Here is a 25,014-nt window from a genome sequence, read left to right as displayed (position 1 = left end):
CTTCTTCACCTTTTGTCTGATTCTCAGGAGGACAGCGCGGACCTGCGATGTCAGCTGCAGTTTGCTAAAGAGGAGTCGGCTCTGATGAGAAAGAAGATGGCAAAGCTGGGCCGGGAGAAAGATGAGCTGGAGCAGGAACTACAGAAGTATAAATCTGTGTACGGAGACGTGGACAGTCCATTACCCATGGTAGAAGTGACAGGAGGAGGTCCACACAGCACACGCGAAGCGGAGCTTCGTCTACGGCTCAAACTGGTGGAGGAGGAGGCCAACATCCTGGGACGCAAGATCGTGGAGCTGGAGGTGGAGAACCGCGGCCTGAGGGCGGAAAACGAGGACCTGCGCTGCCAGTACGAACGCGACTGCTTAGGCCGCGAGCCGTTCTCCAGCGTTCCCACCTCGCCTTACGGTGGAGACGCGCTGGAGTCGGCTGGGGAGCTGCGACGCCACCTCCAGTTTGTGGAGGAAGAGGCTGAGCTCCTTCGCCGTTCCATTTCGGAGATTGAGGACCATAACAAGCAGCTGACCACCGAGCTTAACCGGTTCAAGTTCGGGCCCAGCCATGCGGATGGGGAGAGCGCAGAGGGTGGGAGTGGTGGAATCTCAAAACCTGGGAATGGCAGTGGTAATGGAGGTAATGGGAGCATGGTGAGTAGCGGTTTGGGCCCAGGTGGGGTCCTGCAGGAGGAGCTGAAGGCGGCTAGGATGCAGATTAACGAGCTGTCCGGGAAGGTGATGAAGCTGCAATACGAGAACCGCGTCCTCATTTCCAACATGCAGCGCTGCGATCTGGCCGCCCACCTTGGCCTCCGCACGGGCAGTCCGCGTGACAGCGATGTGGAGAGCGACACGGGGAGAAGGGAAGGAGAAGAGGAGGAAGCCGGCCGCATGTCGCTCATTCACCGGAAACGCGAGGGGCCTGTGGGTGGAGAGAGTGACTCCGAAGACCTCTTCGAGAGAACGGCCACCTCCGGATTTGGCAGCAGTGGAAAGCCATCGGAAGTGGGCGAGATAGGAGTGACAGAGCTGTCCCAGCGCAGGAAGGAAGAGCGCGAGACACTCGGCAACGTCAAACGGGAAGCAGAACGTTTGGGGAAGACGGTTGACCGTCTCATTATGGACACTGACAGCCTGATCTATGAAGGACGGCTGGTAGTTACCGGAGGAGAGGCTCTTGAGGACACCACTGAGGGAACATTTCGGGGTGATGGTGACTCAGCTGAACCCAAGCCCGAATCCCAGGTGCTGGACACCATCAACTCTCGAATGAAGGCCTTTCGCACAGAGCTGCACATTTTCATGGAAAAAGTGGACCATCTGGGCGAGGGTTTCCGTGAACGTGTGGACGACCTCTCACCCATGCCCAACCTCACTGAATCTAGCAGCTTCCTGTCCACGGTAACCTCCATGTCCCGAGACTCACCTATTGGAACCCTGGGAAGGGACCTAGTCACGGATTTCCAGGTAGGCCAAAGTTTTCTCTGTCCTCCATCCTTCTGTCTGAGGCTTTCATACTGTATGCTGTCACCTGCTACTTTGAGACATTGTCTTTTTAGCTGCTTCCGTTTTATGCCAGACTTCCACTAATAAGAGTGCCTAAGCCCATGTGAACGCTATACTTTACTGTTACTTCCATAGACCTTCACTTAAAAACATAAAAAATAATAAGAATCCTTTGTCATCCAAATCATGAAATCATTAACCAAATTAGTCAATCAAAACAAGATAAAGCAACAAGAAAAAGCAGAAAATACAGCGAGAGAACTTTAAAAAGTAAAGCTACAGCTAATGACCTTTACTCTAGTTTTTATTTCATTATTTCATGTGAATAAAGAATACTCTGAACATACTCAAAAAGGCTGAATTTAAGCCCATCATGTGAGCCAAAATGATAAGAAAAACATAATTGCATCCATATTTATTTTTCTATTAAATTCATCTGCAATTCATTCCCCTCAGACTTTCCATTTTATAAATATTGCAAGGGTTTACAGTTGGAAAGCTTACTGTTATGACAAAATACACTGAATAGGCAAGGTCCTCCGGAGTAGGAGGAATAAAATGAAGGTTTATCATAGAAGTCCAGTCCAATTTGGGTCATTCACACCCTGCCCCATGCTCCACCCAGTTCAGCCAAACAAACACCCTTCATCCAACTCTTCTCCTCCACCACCACTGAAGCGCCTCTACCTGCATCTGCTCCCAACACCCTCCTCCACTGCTGCTCTGCACACCCCCGTAGCTGCTTGCTCAAACTTCTACAAGTGTGGAATGTCATGGCACCAGATAACCAAACTGAATTTTTTGATTGCTTTGCGCTTCGCTGCTAGATCCCTGAGATTTTTTTAAAATTGTACTTTTGGGCATCATTTTGTACCAGCCATGTGTCTGCTGTGAGACTCAAACCCACGACCTTTGAATTGCTTCACCATTGCTTTCAAGAGCTCAATGCATTGGCCATAGTGTCACAGCATGACAAATTCCACAACTGCAATTAAGAACCTCCCGACATGTTGCTTTCATGTTTTGCATTAATAAAATATACTGCTTGGATTCAAAACCTGGTTCACTCAATGATATAACGTAGGAAGGCCACACTTTTTTCTAATAGCTGACACACGGCGTCAAAAGCAGAGACTCTCAGAGAGCAACAAAATAATACTGTTAACTCATGCTACAAAAGGCACTGCTAGGATTTGAACTCATGACACCCTCTTTAGGCACTTTAACCAGCTAAGCTAGAGCCTCATAACTAGACAGTTTTTTAGTGTGGCACACAATGAACCCTGTAAATACTATTATCCCTCTCCACACTATTGGCTGGCTTTGATCTTGCAACAGTCTAAGATAGTTTTGCATAAATGAACGCAAGCAAGAATGAACACAAACGGAATGCCAGTTGTTTTTCCTGCTATTATGAAATCACAATCTCTAGAGAGGTTTTATAATCGTAGTATTTTTCAGTCATTACTAGAACACTGGAAAGTTCTAAATCACATGCATTCAATACAGTTGGCTTAGTACATATCTTAAGAATACAGGCCATGAACAGAGAACTGATTCCTTTTCCCTTTACCTGTTGTAGAACTATGACTTTGTGAGTGTGTGATTCTTCCTGCTGAAACAGCTCTGGACTGCCTCAGGAGAAAGCCCAACAGCCTGCTTGCTTTCTTTTTGGCTCTGTGCTTAAATGGTGCAAGATTTAACATGAGTCAACATTTCAACACTTGCGATGCTTGTGAATGTAGCTCAGTTTTACAATCCGTTACATTGTTAACTGAATTAATCTAGAATTCGATTTTTCAAAAGGTTTCCATACAAAATTTTGTTGAAATTCCATACAAAACGCTTCCAGTGGAAAAAAAAAAAAATCTCCAAACACCAGCGGTTTTAGAACCGATGGTGGTTTCTCTTGGCTCATGTTCTTTGCTTGTTTGGTAGGATGGCTCTTGATTTTAGGTCATTGCAATATAGCTTAACAAACACGCTCCACATCAAGCATGAAAAGCCATGGCCTGCCCATCCTACGTTGTTAAGGTGTCATGCTTTGGTCTGAAATAAAGGCTTTGCACTTGTACACATAGTTGGTTAAGAGATCCACCTTCTGAAGGCTGCTTCTAATGCATGATAGGATGGCACACAAGGCATGTGTTTAGTCTGTAGTGTGCTTTCACTGTGTGGTCTCAGCTGTTGGTTTTTTGACTCATGTATCCTTCATTGCATGCGCTTCATAACCAGTGTTTTGCATTCTTTTTTCCCTCCCCTCGCCCCTCTCTTTATCCCTCTTTGTGTTCCTCCAGATGTTTCAGCCCGCGATTCTGTTCATCCTCATACTCGTCCTTTTCTCCTCTCTCTCATACGCCATCGTTTTTAAGTTGGTCTTTCTCTTTGCGCTTTTCTTCATCTTGTAACCCCGTTCTTTCCGTGTCTATCGTCGTCATTTTTTGTTTGTTTGTTTGTTTGTTTCATTGCGATTTCCTTTTTTTTTAAAAAACATACCCTCTGCCTTTTTCCGATTCTGCTTTGATCCATCTCGGCTTGTTTTTCCATTTACTCTCTCCTTGTGCGTCGTTTCCATTTGTTGATCACCGTACAAACCCATGCATTCCTCCCCCCCCCCCCCCCCCCCCCCTTTGTACCCTGTCCTCCCTTATCCCACCCCCTCACCCTCACTTCACACCCCCCAACCCTTGACCCCCACCCCCCCCCCCACCCCTCACCCCTTCCTCCCACCCCTTCCTCCCCTCCCTCACTCACAGTCCTGGCGGAGGGATGAGCCGGAGTGGTGCCTAGGCCAGCAGCGTGGCACGGAGGCCCAGAGCCAGGCGGCCACTCAGGGCCCTGCAGCACACAGTCGAACCGCTGGACACAGTAGATACTCCAGGCCCCAGAGTCTCAGAGCCGAGGTTAGTGCCTCGCCTACAGTATCTCTCTCTGAGCTTTAACATAAGACGCAGCAGTGAAGAGAAAACTGTAGCAGGCATTGTTTGGGGACGGGGGCGGGAGAAGTAGACTGTAAATTGTTTTGCCTCTGAATGGTGAAAAGAAATAGGACTTCAGATATGAAGTGCTACTTTGGGAGAAGGCCAGTGTTATGATACTGTTTCGATAATTTGCCACCGGTTTGATAATACTGAAAGTGTGCAAAAAATGTTGTTGTTTATATACGTAAAACTAGTTAAGCATTATTTTAAATACCAGTTGATTTGAATTGGGATGGACAGTAATTAGTCCAATTAATCAACACAAAAGGAAGCCTTAAAAACAATTGTGGTATATATCTGATTAATCTTTTTTGGTCTTCAGAAAATAGTACATTTACGATACTCCAGGCTGGTTAAATGATTGTGTAGCAAGGCTAGAAGACGTCCACACACCAGCTCAAATCACATGAAATCACTTCATCCTCTCACGGCACTTTTTTATTTTTGACTCACGCTCCTCCACTGTCACAGCGGCTGCCGCCAAGTTCAGATCACTTTTATTTCTCATTTACAGTTATTTTGAACTCATGTACCAAAAGATGTTTTGATTACATTTGTTCCTCCTCTAAAAATGAAACTTCTGTTATGAACATGAAGGTCCAAGATACTAATAACACATTATAATGCAATGATGGATTCCTGTGTAATTCTTGTGTAAATACATTTTACTGAATGTAGCAGTTACACATTTAAATATGGTAGAAACGTTTCAATGCCAAATTGATATCGGGCTTGACTGGATCGTGAAAAAGGCTCAGGAGGGGTTTGATAACAGTGAGCGTTGAAAATGACTTGAAATTGACTGTGAGTACTTGTTATCTTATTGTACTTGCACAGATAATTACACAGGAATTAAAGCTGTGTTGTCTTTGCCTTGAATTACAATTGAGGGTCCAAGTGAAGTGATTGTGCATGTTGTATTTTAATGCGTTAATATGTCTAAAATACTGCGCTTATGACTTGTTCTATGTGTACATACTTCAAAGGTTTTCATATAGTACAACGCTAGGACAGATCCCAAGTGGTGCTTTGCTTCTATAAAAAATACAGGAAATGCAATCAGTGCAACTCACACCATGCAGTCTGTTGCAATACATAGTTGCTTGCTTGTGCTATTTTTGCAATATGTGTTACTCATACATATTAATCTACACTCACACGCTGGAGACATTATGCATGTCTAAAACCCTGCAGCCCAAAAATGATTCCTTAGCCTTTCATGAACTTAACTGAACTGAATCCAAATTAATTTGGTGAAAAAAAGGTCGCTTCATAGTGTGTACTCAACTAGTCTTGTCAGATTAGTTCTGCAGCATTACTGTAGATTTGCGTTTGACATTGGGGAAATGGAGAGAGTTATATTAGGGCATTTGTTCCCCATAGAGCTCCTCTTTTTATAATGAGGACATGAGGAAAGAAACTGTGGCGTTTTCTTGCTTTCTCTCTCTTTCTGCAGTCTAACTGTGATGTAGTATTAAGCTAGCCATTTTGAAAGGGTTACTGGGTGTGCTCACAGTGGCCAAGCTTATAACTAGAGGAATAAAGTTATTTATAACGTACTATGGTTATTTGCTAAAAACAGCAAACCTCATGTAGTGACGGTGTGTCTGTCCACTGCTGACATGGTGATATTCAGTATAATGTATGCATTGCAAGGTGCCTGGTCACCACATCTTTGTGCTATTTTGTCTGGATATGTCATGATGCTATGTAATATGCTAAAATGAGCATAAAATGAATTTAACATTCTTAACACACCTCTCCCCCCAGCTACCAGTCTGGGTTCAATTCTTCAGTAAAACGATTCAAAGGTCTGCTGTTAAGAATTTGAAGATCAATGTACATACAGTTATCACAGATAGAGGAAACCTCCGTGTCAGACACGGTCATGTCCCATTTCTGCGAGCGCTGATCTCTTTTCTGGTATGGTCCAGTTTCGTGACCAGTCCGTGCCAGAGGTCAGTACCCCTGCTAGGGAAATCCAGTTCCGACTGGACCACGAGAGGAGGCTCAGATCCAGTCAGGAGGAGCGAGAGAGTTTACCTGGATCTGTGGTTCAGGTATGACATTCACTTCTGTCTGCTACATAAACAGTAATGATCACAAGCAAATGCCTCAGTATTAAACAGAGGGGAAACTCTCATGTAAGTTTAGAAAGCATTGCTCATTTTTTTTTAATGGAAACTACGCAGTTGTCTGTGGTATACGTGAGCAGGTAGCACTGACGTGCGTCATATTTTGAGACCGTCGTAATGAAATGAAGCAGTATAATTATACTCCACACTGCTGAACATTTGCTCTGGTATTTGTACTACAATTTACCATAATTTGTTTTGATTCATAGGCTGCAGGCGCATGCCCAATTCAGGAACTATTCAGTACTTGATTAATCAACTTATGTTTGTTTCTTTCACAAGTACCGTCCATTTGTACAGAGTTTGTGTCCTTGCCCAGTCTGTGATAACTTTTCACTTCACAACTTTTTCCGTGTCCCTCTCCTTTCGTCCGTTCGTCCTCCCTCGCCACATGCATTTTTTTTTCCCCCCACTCCGTACATCTGATCTCATTGCCCTCTCCGCAGGAGGAGGAGTACAGGCGACTGGAGGCGCGGCGTGGTCTGGAGCTGCAGGGCCTGCGTCCTCACGAGCCGTCATGGCCCCAGGAGAGAGCTGTTTTTCAGCAGGAGCTGCAGCTCTTCCGTCACAACACGATCATCATCTACATGAAGCTCCGTTGGATCCTCATGCACTGGAGACTGGGCCACAGCACGGAGGGCGGGGAGGAGGCAGCTCCTGCTGAGGTGAGAGTCTTTTAGGAGACTACGCTGCAGTTTAACCACAAAAAGTCATCATTATCAAGAAGAGAACCAGTGGAAGATTAGAAATAGGTTGAATTGCAAGGCTTACCCTGTTGATTTTCCCTTAACTTCAAGAAAGCGTTTTCATTTATGCAATGTGGTAAATGAAGCAAGTAATTGTTTAGTGGGTTTATGGCAATCAGATATATTGCAAAGAACAACCACTTTCAACAACGACGAGGGTTTTAAAGAATAACCATTTTGTGTGAGCATATGCTGCAAATATTTTAATATTTCACAGTCTGTCAGTTGTGTTCACAACAGCTGCTATGTTCACTGAAAAGTAAATGTTTATTTCTGAGAACTTCATGAAGTGCATCTTTATACGTCATCTCGATCTTGTGTGTGATTGACTCGGAGATAAAAACTCAATAAACCTACAACATAACACGAAAACTGTGACAATATCAAAGCATGCTGCAAGTTCACCCACAGTACAAACATGCATACACACATACTATATCAGACATTTGCTTGCGTATCAGATATGCGATGCTTTTATTGTGAAGCCCAGTGATGTAATTAATACAACATGCTGTCTAAAATATTTGTATTGGTACATTTCTTAATCAGTTCTCAGGACTAACATAAGAGGGCATTGCATTTGTCTGATTACTTCAGTATGAGCGGTTGGAGAACATTCCAGAGATTGGCATGGTTATGGAGCAGGGAGAGGATGTGTTGAAAAGGGAGGATAAACCCTGCCCCCAGATCACAGGAGGAGATATCCCCGACCCCGGTTCCCTCTTGCCATCTCCTGAAAGATTACAGTACCAAAAACAGGTACAGTTCAATACACCTCACACATTACTTATTCATGTGTACTCACCCAACTGGGAATTTTTTTTTATTATGTAAACCAATAATAACAGCACATCCAACCAGTGGAGAGAGCTTCTAATTGTGTGTGTATGTGTGTGTGTGTGTGTGTGTGTGTGTGTGTGTGTGTGTGTAGTCGTGTGAGGGCTGTTTTAGTGCTGGCCGTATTAGTGCTTAGGGACAGGATAGAGGGCGTCTTTTTTTCGAGAGTGAGGGTAAAGCTTGGAATGATGGAGTGTCTGAGCACTGCCTCTCCTTAGATGACTTTTTCTCCTAGAATGGATTATTTCACTGGCATGAAACTTACTACCTTGTGAGTGAATATGAAATACTAAGCTATTGCATTGTTTATATGAAAACAAAGTGCCGTCACCCTACTCTATTATTGAACAGCCCTAAAAGCACTGTTTTGTATGCAGTTTTCTATGCTGTTTTGAAATTCATGATTTTTTTTAACACATTTGCTCGCATGGTCAATCGACTGCTTTTGTACTTGTATTAAGTTATCTTACTTCTTATTGCTTCTGTGTGTCCAAACTATGCTGTTCACAAAAAAAAATTATTAATACTACTGAAGTATTAAAACAGCGTGTAGATAGTTTTAGGGCCAATCTTCCATAGTACATATTGTAAAAAAAATTAATGAACCAGCTTTGATGCTGTAAAAATTTCTACCTGCTGTTAGCCTTCAGTACAGTATATCTGACAATGCTGTAATTGCTTTAAATCAGTGAATACTTTCTGCAGAGTGATTGATGATTCACAGAACACACACTGTGTAAGCAGTACGGGCCCCACCCTTACAACCGCAGCAGCGTGGAATTCTCGCCCCTTATTGATCTGTAATGTACTAAAAGTCATGAAAAAGAAAGTTGAGAATCCATTAAGGGCATTTGCGTCTATTTCAGTCTTTGTGATGTCATCTCCACTCTCCTGGTCCATCTTTTCTCGTTCTGAATGGAATTTTAATTGGAGACACTGCTGTCTCTAATTCCTCTCCAGCTCTGCTATATAGCCTGCTCTGTACACAGTGCTGTGGTATAGCTCTGCACGTTAACCTGCTATTACAGTGGGGGAGTTCCTGTATGAGGTTTCAGGAGGACAAGACTAATAAATTTAATGGCTGAGAGCTCTTGAAGGCACAGAGGAAACAGTAGACAACCACTCATTACACATGCTCTGCATGTTTCATTGGGTCGATTCACGCTGGATTGGTGTTAATTAAACAGCAATTGAGATAGGCTGATAGAGACCTAGTAGAGTTTAGTCTACTGTTATTAAGCAATTTCGAAATTCTTTCTCTTGTCCACACACACACACGCACACACTCACACACACACACATACACTCACTCACACGCACACACACGCGCACGCCACACACACACACACACACACACACACAAACACCACAGGTAAGCGATAGCCGGCGGATGCTGCATGCCTTGCGGACTCTGCTGGAGGAGTTTCGGGTAGAGTTGAGGGAGGAGGAGCAGCGGCGTTGGCAGCTACAGCAGACCTACGCCAATGAGAGAGCCACGTGGGAGATCCAGTGTGCTGAACTGAAGAGCCTGGTAGCACAGGTATAATTCATTTGTATACTGAGCCCTGTTCCTCCTACCCAGAGCAGTTATTCACTGATAATATGGTCCAGAGAAAGGAGGAATAGACCAAATGCCTTGGCAAATCTTTTGTAAAGAGACTTTACTGCCACCTTCTTATGTAAAGTTACACAGCGCTGTACCTTTTCTCCAATTTCTCCAATTACAAAATTCTGTAAATTTTGGGTCTGCATAAGTATTCAGATTAATATGATTTAAATTGAGATTGTATTTTTAATTTCAGATTCACCAAACTGACTTTAGTCACATTGAAATTGTATTACTATTGAGTTTCAGTGAAGCACTTGCTTGGTCACTTAGTACAGAAACATCTCAAAATAGCTGGCTATATTTATAAGACCGTACAGCTTGGCTCTTAAATATAGTCAGAGGATATTAAAAGTGTGCATGCGTCAGTCACACACCAGAGTGAGATGGTACCTTCTTTTCCATTTAGATGATGTCAAAGCTGGAATTACATATGTGCGCTCCCCTCACGGGTTTTATTGATTGAACATAAAAAAGTGTATGAGTTGACCCTTAAAGTTATAAGTCAATCTCATCATTAGGCTCTATGGTCAGAGTAATTAAGACCACAGAGTTACAGGGTTCTGTCTTACAGCTCTGTATTACAAACTTATTTTAATACTTGATCAGATTTTGTCAACAATTTGTTTTATGTGAACAGATGGTTTACAGACTGAGTGTGTGTGCGTGCGTGTGTGTGTGTGTGTGTGTCTGTGTGTATGTGTGTATGTGTACATGTGTTCAGCTGGAGGAGACCAGAGAGGAGGCTCAGGGAGCAGAGGGAAGCATAGAAGCGTTTAACCAGGAGCGTGAGGAGCAGCGCAGGCTGCTTGCGGAGAGTCACAGCACAGCATTGGAGCTGCGCTGGAAGCTCCAGCACAGTGAAAAACGCTGGAGCCGGGAAAGGACTGAACTGCTGGAACGCTTCGAACATGAGCATCAGGAATGGGACTGGAGAATGAGAGAGATGCACCGCAAGATGGAGAAGGTTAAAAAAAAAAAAAAAGATATATTAAATTTGTTACAACTTTCACAGTACGATTATGTAATAACTTTTAATTTCACTATTGAATTGTCGTAACTTTGAATTGATGGTTAATGACCTCCTCTGTCCGTAGTTCTTAGCTTATGCATTCGCTCAACTAGCCTTGTGACTTACCACCCCAAAATCAAAGCATTATCCTTAAAGATCTTCTCATAGCTGTCAAGCCAAATGTCGTACATCATGTGCTCAGTAACAGAGTGATGATCCGTTCTGTTTCCCGTAGATGCAGAGGGAGCTGATGTACCGCCATGCTGAGGGTGGTCCGCAGACAGAGCAGAAGGAAGCGGGGCTTCACAGAGCATTCTCCCCCCAGGACAGTCCGTGTAAAGCCGTTAGGTCCCCTCGCGCCCCGCGCTCCCCTTCCGCAGCTCCGCCTGCTCCCACCCGCTCTCACTCCGACTCCGAGGCCACTCTGGAGGAGAGAGGAGCGGCGGCCAGACTGAGACCGACAGAAAGCCTGTTTCTGGACGCCCTGTCGCTGGATCCCCTGAGCGAAGTTGAGGTGCCCCCACCATCCCGTCTAGAGAGCGAAAAGAAGTTCCCGTGCATGAAAGAGGTAAGCCCAGAATGGAGGAGGACAGTGTAAGTAACCTGATGCTAACTTCAAGAGGCCCTCCCATAACAGAAGCCTTTCAGGTCGGTGTGAGTGTGTTTGATATGAATATATTTAGTGACTGTAAATTATGGATCAGTGGCATGGGTTTCAACTGTGCTTACCTGTGCTGACACTGAAACAGGGAGGAATGTAGCTATGTGTGTCTACATATGTGAGAGTGCTTTTGTGGATGAAAACAAGAACGTGGAGCTCTGTTCTGTGTTTCAGGCATTAAATGAAATATCTGAGAGAGTGGATCCTGCCTTATACCCTGAGGAAGAAGTGAGTGGTGGAAGCCTCCTCAGGTACAAACAATACTGTTTGCCTCTGCGTATTTTAGCCAAACTTGTTGGATATGAAAGGGAAATGCTTGTGAATGCATGCAGTAGTTGTCCCAACTTTAGAATAGTTATTTAATATACAAGAATAATTAATTATGTGTTCTGTTTGAGATGTGCTTGGCACTCACTCTCCCCTTCTGTATTGTGTCAATGTCTCCACAGAGCCAAGTCAGTGTGCTCCATGAGTGATTTCCAGCGTTTGATGGACAGTTCTCCCTTCCTCCCAGACAAGAGCAAGCACGGTGACTGTGGGCGGGATGAGGTGACTCCTCCCCTTTCTCCAGATGACCTGAAGTACATTGAGGAGTTCAACAGTAAAGGCTGGGAGTTCCCTGGTTCTGCCCTGTCACCCTGCCCCATTCCAGGCCCAGGCCCTCCTCCAGGGTCAGTACTAGAGGCATGGACAGAGAGGACAGAGAGCAGGAGAGCAGACTCAGCTTCTGAATCATTCCAGCCAACGTCGTGGTTCTTGACCACCAGTGCCACTCTCACCACCAACACCATGAGCAGCCCTGAACACTGCCAGAAGCTCTCCCTGAGAGGAGCTGGATCTGGACCTGAGCATTTTGGCATCCACGTCCTCCACAGTCCCACTCGAACCCCTGCGGGAGGGGAGGGTTCTTCCTCCTCCAGCACTGTGGAGCAGGAGTTTATGTTCTCTAAAGTCACCAAAGGAAAGGGAAGTGAGACAGCAGGAGCAGGGGAGGAGGTGTTCGGTGGCAGGTGGCCGTGCGATCTAAGAGGACACCTTGAGGGAGGTTTGCACCCTGGGGAGAGACCTCTGTGCACCACCGTGGGCTACGCCTCTTCTCTGGAGCTGGAGCTGTCTCGTAACCTTAGCGATGACATGAAAGAGGTGGCGTTTTCAGTGCGCAATGCCATACGGTCAGGCTCCAGTCCACCGGAACGGCAGCTGCGGGACATGGCGTGCCAAACCAACGGCTTTACCACGCGCGGCACGCAGACCACCCAGACTATCAGTGTCGGGCTTCAGACCGACGCTCTACGTACCCTCACCAGCAGCCCTCATCGCTGCCTCACCCCCAAGGGTGGCGGCTCCACGCCCATATCCTCGCCATCACGCAGCCTGCGCAAGATGCAGTACTCCCCCGTGGTCCAGTCCAAGTTTGAACGTCCCTGCTGTTCCCCGAAATATGGTTCGCCTAAGCTCCAGCGCAAGCTCTCCAACACTGGCAAATCTGAAATGCCCACCGTTCCCTCCTCAAGGGCACCCACGCCCACCACTCCACAGAAAGGTAACAGCGAGTCGGCCTGGGCGCGTTCCACCACCACACGAGACAGCCCCGTCCACACCACCATCAACGACGGCCTCTCCAGCCTTTTCAACATTATCGACCACACTCCCATCACTTACGACCCCCTCCAGAAGTTCAACAAATCGCCCAGTCGCTCCCGCCCTGCTGAGCAGGGATCATCTGGAGCGTCAGAGGCCAAACCGGTGGGGTTGGGCGTGGCCCAGGATGCGCTGAGGAACTCCAGGGGGCGATCACCCAGCCCTGTCCAGTTGATAGTAGAAACGCAAGGGGAGAAGACCCCCGAGGTCCTCAGCATTAGACAGGACCTGTCAGCTCCACCCGGGTACACGCTGGCAGAGAACGCAGCTCGCATCTTGAATAAGAAGCTGTTGGAGCAGAGCTTCAGAGAGGAGAGGAGATTAGCCTCCCCAGCAGCAGCAGCAGCAGCAGCAGCATCAGCAGCTCAGGGAAGAGCCACAGACACGGAGAAATCTACATGTATTGAGGTAAATATTAAATCTGATTAGGTACAAACTCTCACACATGTATCCTTAGGCAGCGTGTCAAATCTGATGTGTTAACGAACAAAATCTGTCGGCAGGTAAATGATTTAAGTAAGATGTCTCCGTTTTTTTGAATTAAACTTCGTTGTCAGATGTCTCATTTTCATGACGCGTTCTATTGATACATTTGCTACAAGCTGCCCAGTGCTATCAAGCTGCTGACTGAGCTAAGCTGCATGTCTTTGTGTGTCTCACAGTCAAAAAGCATGGGGGTGCAGCTATGATACCAGCAGCTTAATAATTTATAATATTTGCTCATCTTTTATTCTAACGCACTCAGCTTATGCCTGTGTGTTGAAAGCAGAGTGCACAAATTCAGCCACATAATACTGTTTAATTTGTGTGTTTGCTAAAAACCATGCATTTGGAAGATTCATGTACTGAACCAGACTTGGAGGTGGCACATCACCAGAACTAGGTCGACAGTGGTGAATAAAGCTAAACTGTCTGTTTCTGTGGGGGGGAGAAATAACACCAAGTATTTGAGGCCTTTCACATAACACTATATTCAGATTATGTGGCCCATTTGGGGATCTTGTGACAAGAGGGTACAGATTAGTGGTAAACTGGTAGATGGAGCAGAGTCCTATTACATCAATACACCATTATCCTGTATGATCCGCTGTGTATTTGACATTGGCACATTATGTCGTTTAATGATAGGTTCACTGTTTATTTGGATGAGGAATCCCCATAACATTTCAGAAGTCTACATGTACGGCATCACCCGGCATATTCCTCTCTCACTTCATAAAGTAATATGTGTAAATTCATGTGTACAGAGTGAAAGCTGATAGGGAATGTATAGAGTTCAGTGTCAGTGCATGCGTCTTCTGAGTGATGGTGAAAAAACTTCTGTTAAAACCCTTGTTCCCTTTACAGGCTTCATGGTGAAGAGGAGAGACACCGTGTAGCCAGAGGTGGTGTGACCTCATTAATTTTAATATAAAAGAGCTCAGCCAGTCATCTCCTGTGTTTTTATCTGATTGTGTTCCACTGATAAATATGTTTACCCCCTGTTCTCCCTCTCTGGGTTATCTCCAGAACCACACTGTCTTACTAACTGCTCCTTGGGGACTCTAATTCAGCTCATACGCAGTGCTGTAAGTTCCTCTGTTCTCCTTACAACCTCCTTAAATCCCAAAACGGACACACTGTGTCTGTCTCACTGATTGTAATGGAGTTTTCACATCAGCACCTGACCCACTGCATGCTCTACACATTTCAGCAGAGAATGTCGCATATGTACCAGCTGTGGGAAATGTAGTCTTTGTTTTCCTTTTTGGTGTGGTCTTTTGTCTCTTCATGTAGGTGTGAGCATGGCCATGGTGTTTCGATATCAATAAAATCCATATCAGAAAACATAATCCAAAGTGCCATCAGAATACAGAAAGCCAATTAGTGTTTGTCAGTGTAAAGTAAAGACTTTTAAAGCTTTAGTACTGTAACAGATTGGTACTTAAATACTGTTTTTCCAAAATGCTAATACTGTTTGTTATTCTTATGAACCAAGTTGAATGACGTTCACACCGGCATTTAGATCAGAACTGCTGATGGCTATTTGGATGCTACATCACTGCAGTTTGTTGACATAATTCTACTGTATTTCCAGTAGCTTATTTGGCTGCTGCGTGTTGTCTGTGTTTATCTATGATTATATGCCACTGAGCTCTTGTGGGGTTTTTTCTTTCTTTCTTTCTTTTTTTTAATCTCCCATTTGTATTTTCACCTTCTCGCTTTAACAGTTTTCACACACTGTAATAACCGCTACAGCCTAACTGTGGACTTTGGGGACACTTCATTCTCTCATTCTCCTCTCACTTATTTTTCTTTGTGTGTTTTCTACGTAACATGTTGACAGAATTTTGTAGTGAAAACTGTATAACGTTGCTGCATGCTAACAGCGCTAACTTGGCAAAATCAGGATTGTTGGTTTATATGGTGTTTTCAGTCTTCCTCTCTGGTTGGACGACAGATTTTCTAACTCCAGCTGTCTGCCTGTGCCTCTCTTTTTCCATCTAACATAAATGATTGTCGTTTCTCTTTGTGGGTCAGATGTGCACATGCATAAGGAATGACAGAAATATTCAGATCAATGTTGTCCACCGAAGGACATGTTCATTAGGCTTGCGTGTATATGTGTTTATTAGTTTTTAGCCTATCAGTCAGAACTATGCTGTAGGTATTTGTTTCATTCGTAACTTTCATTAAACACGGTATGTGGTGGTGGTTCAAGTTAATTAAGGTTGATTCATTAGTAACTCTGTCATATAACTAAATGAAATATCATGCTCTCGGTGTGTCCATATCTGCAGTGGGTAGAATGTAATATGATAAAATATCTCATTATATACACAGACTCCTTACGCAACTGCAATTTACATCTAAAGATCTCTCTCCTCACTTTCTCATCAGAAATATGACTACTGTTAAATTGCTTTCCCTCTCTCACCCTGGGCCACTCCTCTTAAATGAGACATATTTTCAGAAACACTGGAGTTTTAAAAATAATTTTAAAAATAAACTCCTAGAAAAATTTGTAAAGTGTGGAAATACTATAGTTTTATCTTTTCCTAAAAGAATTACTCTTTTTTTTTTTTTAAATCCAAGGCAAACAATGTGTTGCTTCCCACAAACTCTTTTGGTATCAGTAGATAACTCGATAACAATTAACTAGAGACTGCAGTCTTTCTACGCTACCTAAAAATAAACCATTTGTGTCATTTTTGTCCTTGGTGATGTATGTTAGCACATACTGTACTGTGTCTGTGTATTGGACCACTGTATACGAGGCACAGCATCATTCGCGGCTGCAGTGCAGTATGTTCAGTGTGCTCAGCCCAACTAAGGGCAGCCAGAACCTCTGACACGTTTTTGCACCTCTATGAACTAGCTGTTCTCCGATGGCTATGTATTTTTAGCAGAGATAGATTAAGCTTAGTATATTTGATTCCTTTCTCCTGAAGATGAATACCAGAGCCCACTAAAGTGCAGTCTTTATGAGAGAGAGAGAGCGAGAGAGAGAGAGAGAGAGAGAGAGAGAAAGAGAAAATGAGAGAGAGAGATCATTTAACCAGAGTCTCAGAGTCTGGTAGCTACAGTCTGGATACTGAGAGAGATAAAACCAACTCTGTTGTGAAGTGTGCACACCTGTCAGATGTGGAATTCACCTCACACTTACTGGTGTGGGAGAGAGCTTGGTAACATCGGCCTGTGGTTTGCTGTAGTATATTCTTAACCAACGTTTTGTCTGTTTTTCTGAGATTCTGTTAAGACGTGTGAAGTGTTGCTTGTTTTTGTTGCGCATGTAACCTGACGTCTCTTCCCGTTAAAGGACCTGCCGCGGTCACCTGTGGCCCCGCCGCTGGACTCCTGCTTCTTGAGACCCGCCCGTCCTGCCAACCGACGTCCCCCTTCCCGCTGGGCAGCTCACTCTCCTTCTTCCTCCCCCAGCTACAAGGGCCAGACCAAGAGGTTCCGTTTCCCTTCACCCAGGAGACCTACACAAACAATCCCGGAGATGGAGGAGTCCAGTCAGGAGCTGGATCAGCCGCCCATCTGAGGACATCCTGCACCAGCCATCTTCTCCCCTCTTCTTCTTCTCCTTCTTCTCTCCTCTGCTCCCCGTTGTTAAGCTTCTGCTTCATTGTTCTCCCCCTTTCTGCCCGTTTAATCTCTTCTCCTCTCTACCTCCTTTGGACCCTTTAGTGTTGTTACATGTCCCTGCCTGACCCCTTGGGGGCAGACTCCATTCCCTCACACACCACGACAGGTGAGGGGCTCTAAGTTCCATGAGCACCAGCTGACCTCTTTTGGGTCAGAGATCCAGAACTTTCTGGGAGAATTCAAGGACCTGGAATGTACTGAAGCAAAACCACACAAACTATTCCATGAGAGGTGCCTAAATACACTTGATTACTCTGTAGTACCATATGTGTGTCTATCTGTATATGTATGCAATACATACATATGTTTTAGTTTTCTCATGGACATATTTTTCAGATGTTCTGAAAAAAAACAGGATAGTAATAATATTTGTCTGGACTACATAAGAAGTTTACACAAATTCCCCACTGTATATGTTTTCAGTTTTTATGGTTCATGGCATCATATTTTGTCCTGTGTAAATCCTTTAAGTTACTATCCACAGACATTAAGTACTATGTGTTCCTACCCTTTGAAGCTTGAATTCAGTTGACAAAAAGTTAGAGAAGTATTTATATAAAAGCATCAGAAAAGACAAAAAGCCCAACTACGTTCAGTGAGGCAGGGAATCTAAAAACATGATGTCAACAACCATACGGACATAATTATTATGGAAAAGTAAAACTGAATGTTAAATCCTGTACACAACTATAGGACAAAGGTAAAAAGTAAGCGATGAGTTTTATGCATACTTTCAAAGGCAGTTGTGCAAATATCATATTTGATCTGCATGCCTTTTGAACACTAGCACTTTAGTGCATGTTCTCTATTGTACCTTGTGGTCTCTCATTATGTTAACCAACACGCACCAGTGTTCACATAGTGTGGAATAATCTTATGATGTGATTATATTGTCACCAAATTTGCATTGACACAATTAAGAAATACTTTTTAAGTCAATTATTGTATCTATTACCCTGTCTTTGTATAGTTGTTATTATCAAAGGAAAATGTTTCTTTTCTTTTAAGGAAAAAAACGGGATTGTAAAAAAAAAAAAAATCTGAATGTTTTAGTCAATGTCAAAAGTCTACTGAAGAAGTCTGTTTAGTTGGAAATAAATTGAATGTGTATTTACAAAAAAAAAAAAGAAAATGACATGATCAGTTTTCTTTACATTACAAAATATGTATGCTCACACCTACATGAAGAGAGTTTTGACTGCAGTCCCCAAGTGGAGACAATGACCTTAAAAATGTTTTATACTGTATATGTTTGATCCATTCACACACAGGCTGTGCGCGTGTGCACGTGTGTGCATGTGTGTGTGCGCACGTGTGTGAGCTGACCGTTGAAGAGCACACTGGATTACACAGGGTCAGAGAGAGAATGTACAGATATAGAGGATGGGTGTAAGAGGATTTTTGTTCTCCCTGTACACATTCCCAGATCCTTTTCTAACACAGGCACATCTTTTCTGTGTGTTCCAATGGCTATTGAAGAATCCCTTCGCGCTCAATTCAATGGCCTATTGAAAAATCCCTTAGCACTCAATTCAGTGGAAATGTTCTCAGGTCGAACCTTCACTCAGTCCTGTAGCGCAACTGTTTCAATTCACCATTTTGTATATCTGGACAGTATGAACATGAGTGAAGTACCACTAGTATTCTCAGATTTGTTTAAAAGCACAGACAGCTTGTACTGCAACTGTGGTATAAACATTTTATATCTCGACAACAAGGATTTGCTGAATAGACAGAGCACATATGGCTTCTGTATCAATGAAACAGTAAGAGTGCCCGAGTGTGTGTGTGTGTGTGTGTGTGTGTAAGAGAAAGAGAGAGAGAGTGTTTAAAACTCTGTCTGTCCACCATGATGAGATTACGAAGTTTAAGACAGCCAGTCATCAATTTTGCTTTTAGAAATTTCCAGAGTCAATTTATTCTTTGAATGTAAAAAAGGTTTAGATAGATGACTGAAGCTTTTGATGAAATCCAAAACATGTGCTCTGATTTCAGAACCAAAAAAAATTCTCCCTGTACCGTGAGCGCAGGCTGGAATCTATTCTATAGGTTTAAGTTGATTGTTGGTCTCTGACCAGGTCAAATGTGTGTTTTATCATTGATATACACTTACCGTAGCTTTAGGCAAGGTCAGCACCAGAGCTCAAGATACAGCAGGTAAATTATTCATGTGATACTCATAAAGTCACATAAGAGGGAACACTGATGCAGGCAAGCAGGTCACTGAGGGGAAATGATGGTTTTTCACGTCCTGTATTGGGAAGATGAAGGACCAAAACTGTTAATAATTCACAGAGCAAAAGAGAGAGAGAGAAATGAAAGAGAAACTGACAGGCAGACAGACAGACACAGAGAGGGGGGAGTGTGGATGTATGTGTGTCAGGGGGCACTCTGTGGAGAATATGATGTGGTACTGAATCACAGAAGCTGCTTTAGGAGCAGTGGGAGTATAACTCTTTGAAGTACAATGTGCTTTTGTAGTGAAACCACATGCTTTCTTCCATTTCTCTTGTCACACGGTAGAGAGTGTTATTGAAAATATATATTAAGAAGATTTGTTTATCCCAGTTATGGTTTCATGGATATCAAACATCTCAGCAGCATGTGCAACAAAGAGTTAAGTCCTTCACTTAAGTCTAATTTAAGTCATTTTAATATATTGTTCTGTTATACTCAAATTTAGGCCTGCACTCAGCCATTTCGGTATGTCCTAATCGACAATACAACATGGCTATCATTCCTTCAGGCTCACAGCATCATAAACAAGTTTTATTTTCATTTTTAACAGATGCTTAAGTGGCTTTCTTGCCAGCTCAGTGTTTGCATAAAGTCAGGATCAGTTTAACACAGCTAACAGACAGAGGGGAAGTCCAGAAAAGAGCACCTGCAGTATGCAGGAGACAGACTAAAGAGGAGAGGAGACTTATGGGTTAACGATTGTGGTTTCTTCATGGTGTTTCTCTAACACTCTCTCATCCACAGCTTGTACTTTAATACGCTTCCTTTAAAGAAAAGGATCTATGGACTCCGTTCAATAATTAACAGTCAGTGTGTTTTTGCAACATAAAACTGTAATATGAAACTCTTTGTGATCAACAAGCAGCTGTTTTTAACACTGTAGCTCACACAAACCGCCTTACTTAATAACCAGAGGTCATTTTAATCAGAAATTGAAAAAGTCAATATCGAACGAGACGTAAAAGGCGGGAACTCAGTTGTTGCTTTATTCCCAGACTGGAGCATCTGTGTTGGCTGCATTGTTTGAGATTTTGCTTGAAGTCAACAACATTACCTAGCATCTTTCTGAGAAAGTCCTTACAATTTCACTGCAACTGTGGGTAATCTGCAATCAATGTTCAACTAGATCTTTAATCTCACCCGACAGTTATTGCTTTTCTGTGTCGATGTAGCACATGTTAGGATGTCAATGACTGGAGGAAGACAACTGGACTATTGTAGTCTTATCATAGCTGTTTATCTGAGCCTCTTTGATGAAGGGGTGAGTCTTTTTGACACAAAAAGTCATGGACTTTGGACTACATAAATCAAAGCATCATTCAATCAGAAACTACCCTCAGGTCTTAAAAGCAAAATTCCTACCATAAATACAAAACATGTCACTTCGACCTTCCAAGTAAACTAAATCTTATTTATCAAATTAGTCTTTCAGATAGAAAGTGCTTGAAATATCATTATCCCAAAGAGAGACGTTTAACAGCAACTAACTGGAACATTTCCCAGTGTAATAGCCGAGCAATCAGTTTCATTTCATGAACCCGTTTCTTAAACCATTTTGAAACATTGCAGTTGATATATTTATCATGAGTTTAGCGGTTTGTGAAATGTGTGAAAAAATGTAGAGTAACTTGGTTCTGACTGACAGACTGTTGAATAATGCAGTAAGGCTGTCTACTAGTTTCATTGCTCCTGTGTCAGCAAATGCCTACACATAAACACCCTCTCTCTCTTGAGACCTTTCCACTGGTCGAAGGCGAGTGTACATGACACTTCATTTTCTTTTCATCCCTGGTTATTTTTCCATTAAAGGCTGCAAAATACCGTGCGCTGGGGTGTTCTGGCTGAAGCTGCTGTGATTGCATAGCTAAGATGTAATGAAATATGATGAGAGGTCATGGGGTTTTTTTTTAAAAAATGTCACACACTTAATGTTGAAGGTCTGCAGTGAATTAGCTTTGAGTAGCTCAAGTAAACAGCATGAAAAGAGAACACGATGAGAAAATACCATAATGTCATTATTGCAGTTTACTGTAGAAATACCATACACTCACTGAGGATTTTGTTTTTGGTATTTTATATCAATGTTTATTTACTGAAATGTAATGCTGCACTAATGGTTTCAAGATATTAATGTCCATGTCATATTTATGAGTAGAGAAGAAGTTGGATTTAGGTTGTACAATATCATTTTTACAGTGAAAATGGCTTGAACAAAGATCTGTATATTTACACTATATTCATATAACTACTGGGTTAAACTATCGCAGAGAGAAAGAAACAGGTTTTCCAACATTTCAAATTTGCCCTCCTCCCAATGTAGTGTGAGCTGTTTTAATTTCAACCAACCGCACAGGCTCACACAACATATGCAAAGTGCAGCTGTATGCAAAACTGTCAGAGGGTGGTTCTCTGCAGGCTGCACAATGAATCGGCATTAACCGAACTTCAAGCTGTAGGTTGTCATGCCAACTACACAAAAAAAAAATGCCTAAATGTTCCTCCACAAAGCAAAGCAAATTCCTAACCCTGTGTTTGCTTACAATAAAATCATTTCAGCCATGTTGGTTCCCCCAAAAACTCAAATTTTCCAGGCATGACTCATTAGAGCCAGAGTCTTTTCATAGGTCAACGCAAGTCTGTAGATGTGCCAAGATGTGAGCTTCCCATAGGCTGAGTGTCAAGTTTTTTTTTTTTCCCCCCTACTTTTGTTCATTAAAGAGGCTTTTGTTCTCAAAAACAGACAGCGGTATTGTGTAAGGGAGAGACGGTTTGAACCATGAAATAAACTGTTGTCGGAGGAAAGCAATGATGTGGGCAATCCTTTCCTCTTCGCAACCAATAACTCTGCTCATGCCGGCGGATGTTACATCACGTGCTTGTATGTTGTATATGTCACACGTCCATTTCTCACACGCATAACACACACCCTAAAAGTGGACATTACTATCTCTTTGTTTTACTTTTAACCACTAAGTTAATCTGGTCCTCCCCTGTCTGTTAGCGGGTTATAACACGTGGCTCGATGTCTTCCCTTGCATCTTTTCCATTTCTGCCATGACAGAGGCGGCGTTGCTCTGCCAGTCACTGAGTTTCAGGTAACAGTCAAGAATTTGGCCTAACTTTTCCTCTGTGTCTTCCCTTTCTCTCACAGTGTGTTTGTGTCTCTCTCTCTCTCTCTCTCTCTCTCTCTCTCTCTCTCTGTCTCTCTCTGTCTGTCTCTCTCTCTCTCTATCTCTGTGAGTGTGTGTGCATGTGTGTCTTAGACATTCTCTCTGTATCACGGTCTCTGCTGAGACATTAAAACATCGAGAGGAGGATTTGTGGCTATAATCCCTTAAGGGATGACCGGGCTTTATGCGGAGGGGAGGGCTTTGCATCATAACACTAAAACACTCCCCAGAGTTTAGGATCTATAGGAGAGGCTGGATAAGACATACCCACCAGACTTCAACATTCAGAACTACAAAACGTCCCAAAACAATCATCCATCAGCAATTTTCAATTATGAAGTACTATTTCTGTTTGTCATTTATAAAGCCCTGAATCATATAATGTCGGATCAAAATGTTAGCTTGCAAAAAATAAATGTCAACTGTCTAGCTATTGCTTCTAAATCAATGTATGCTGTCAGGACCAGATTCTGAAAGTGATCTTGGATTAAAAGAAAAAATAAAAAGATTTTAAGAGCGGTGCTGTAGCAGATGAAAGCATACACAATGAAATTACTGTGATCTCATTTTAACAGACCCCCTCCTTCATCTCATTATAATGTCCACCGCTGTTCGGGTATCTCGTGAATGTCAAATCCTTTCGGTTTGGACTGGGACTGATCAATAATACTGAGTGGCAAAATGCAAAAATTTTAAACTCTCAGGGTGCCTCCCGTCATACTTTAAAACATTTTAAATTTCTCTTCCATCATGATAACTAGTCTCTGTAGATTTGACCCGTCTTTCAGATTCCATTCACGGGGCAACCCAGCTCCCTCCTTCCCCCCCCAAACTTAATCCAATCTCAATGTGTGACCATGTTTGTAATTGAATAAGCGGGAATGGGAAATGGGATTTGACTATTTGGATTTCAAATGACCGCTGCTCGAAGTTGGGGATTATTTACTGCTGATACGAAGGCTTTTTTTCTCTCTCTCTCTCTCTCTCTGCTTTGTTTGTGTTAGTGACACTCTCATGAGACTGTTACGGAAGTAAGAGTATCAGCTGTCTATCAAATGCAGTGAAACGTTTCGGGAAATATGAATCAATGGCTGATTTACATATCCATCATTTGGAGAGAGGCAAATCTCGACCACCTACACGTTCCGATATTGATCAGGTTGGCTGTGAAGTGACGTGCTGGATTTCTGTCAAGGACACATAAATCATTTACCTGTTTCCGTCACTGCTGCCTGTCTACCTAGAGAACTCAGCTGCAAAAAATGTCTATTCAACCCAGGCACCCTAAACTCCCTTAACATAACACAATGAGTATAAACACTGAGTTTAAAAAAAGGACCAATCAACATGCACAATCAATTCTCTCATTCAGTGCAGCTCATCAATAGCTCATTGTTGAGAGCTGAAGAGAACCCAGGTGCAGCAGCAGGAGCGGAGGGTTTGGACTAAGGAAAGGAAAGTTGATTTGTCTGTGTGCATGGCAGATGGCTCAGCCATTGTCAGGCGGTAAACCTCTGCAGACTGTCGTTATGATGAGGGGCTTTGCCAAGACGACTGTCGTCATGGCAACTGCACCCCTGCAGCCTTAGGTGATGTAATGATCCTGTGATGTCGCCTATCGTCTGCTTTTGTTTTTCAACGTGTGTTTAAAACGCAGTGATATCACAGTTTTATTTTACAGTTATATCATAAAAATACTAACTAAGCTCATATAAAAAATGTAAAATATCAAAGCATCAAAGTGCACATTCAGTTCATCAGCAGATTAAGATAACAAATGGTTTGGGAAATTCGGGCCACCATTGAACATAATCATACAATATACTTCACATACAGCACTATCCATACAGACATTACCCCCACAATCCAGATGGCTGACTTAATATTATAACTCCTCAGATAATGTTACGTCATTCATCTCCTTAAAAAGTGATTCTGTCTGAATGTTCCACTGTGAGAGAGCATAGTTAAGCTGAGTTTTTGGGCATCTGTTTGGGAAGAGCTTAATGCTTAAAGAATTCAGAAAAAAATGGATGATCAGATGAGATGCTACAGTAAATGACACGCACGAGCTCAAATCCTTTCATCACAAACAGGCGCTTGAATTTTAATCTGAAACAAAGACATTTTCAAAAAGCAGCAGTACACCAGTGTACTGCATTCAGTCCCAGAGCAGAGGAATTGGAGACACTTAAGGTAACACTGGTTCTTTCATCCAGTTCTCCTAATAGTCTCCAGGGCGGATCTGATCATCAAAGGCGTTTTGGAGTACTAACCCTGCGGCAGCACACAGACAAAACCATATCAAAAATCAGATGGCTTTTAAAAATGTCCCATCTGATAGTGTTATCTA

At 43.0% G+C, this 25,014-nt stretch overlaps 1 protein-coding gene across 1 annotated transcript in view; it reads left to right on the top strand.

Annotated features, from left to right (window-relative positions):
- The window catches only part of mtcl1 (microtubule crosslinking factor 1), a 38,532-nt gene extending 21,383 nt beyond the window's left edge, over positions 1 to 17,149 (top strand). Inside the window, exons 5-15 of the mRNA XM_030774675.1 lie at positions 28 to 1,464; positions 4,260 to 4,406; positions 6,419 to 6,544; positions 7,066 to 7,284; positions 7,963 to 8,124; positions 9,575 to 9,742; positions 10,533 to 10,775; positions 11,056 to 11,388; positions 11,656 to 11,732; positions 11,931 to 13,530; positions 16,922 to 17,149. Of these exons, the coding sequence (XP_030630535.1) occupies positions 28 to 1,464; positions 4,260 to 4,406; positions 6,419 to 6,544; positions 7,066 to 7,284; positions 7,963 to 8,124; positions 9,575 to 9,742; positions 10,533 to 10,775; positions 11,056 to 11,388; positions 11,656 to 11,732; positions 11,931 to 13,530; positions 16,922 to 17,149 (4,740 nt within the window). The remainder of the gene's footprint in view (positions 1 to 27; positions 1,465 to 4,259; positions 4,407 to 6,418; positions 6,545 to 7,065; positions 7,285 to 7,962; positions 8,125 to 9,574; positions 9,743 to 10,532; positions 10,776 to 11,055; positions 11,389 to 11,655; positions 11,733 to 11,930; positions 13,531 to 16,921) is intronic.
- The last annotated feature ends 7,865 nt before the right edge of the window (positions 17,150 to 25,014 follow it).

The sequence above is a fragment of the Chanos chanos genome, chromosome 5, assembly GCF_902362185.1.
Source record: "Chanos chanos chromosome 5, fChaCha1.1, whole genome shotgun sequence".
Classification (NCBI taxonomy): Eukaryota; Metazoa; Chordata; class Actinopteri; order Gonorynchiformes; family Chanidae; genus Chanos; species Chanos chanos.
Note: the sequence above shows the minus strand (reverse complement) of the source record. Positions and strands in the feature narration are given on the sequence as shown.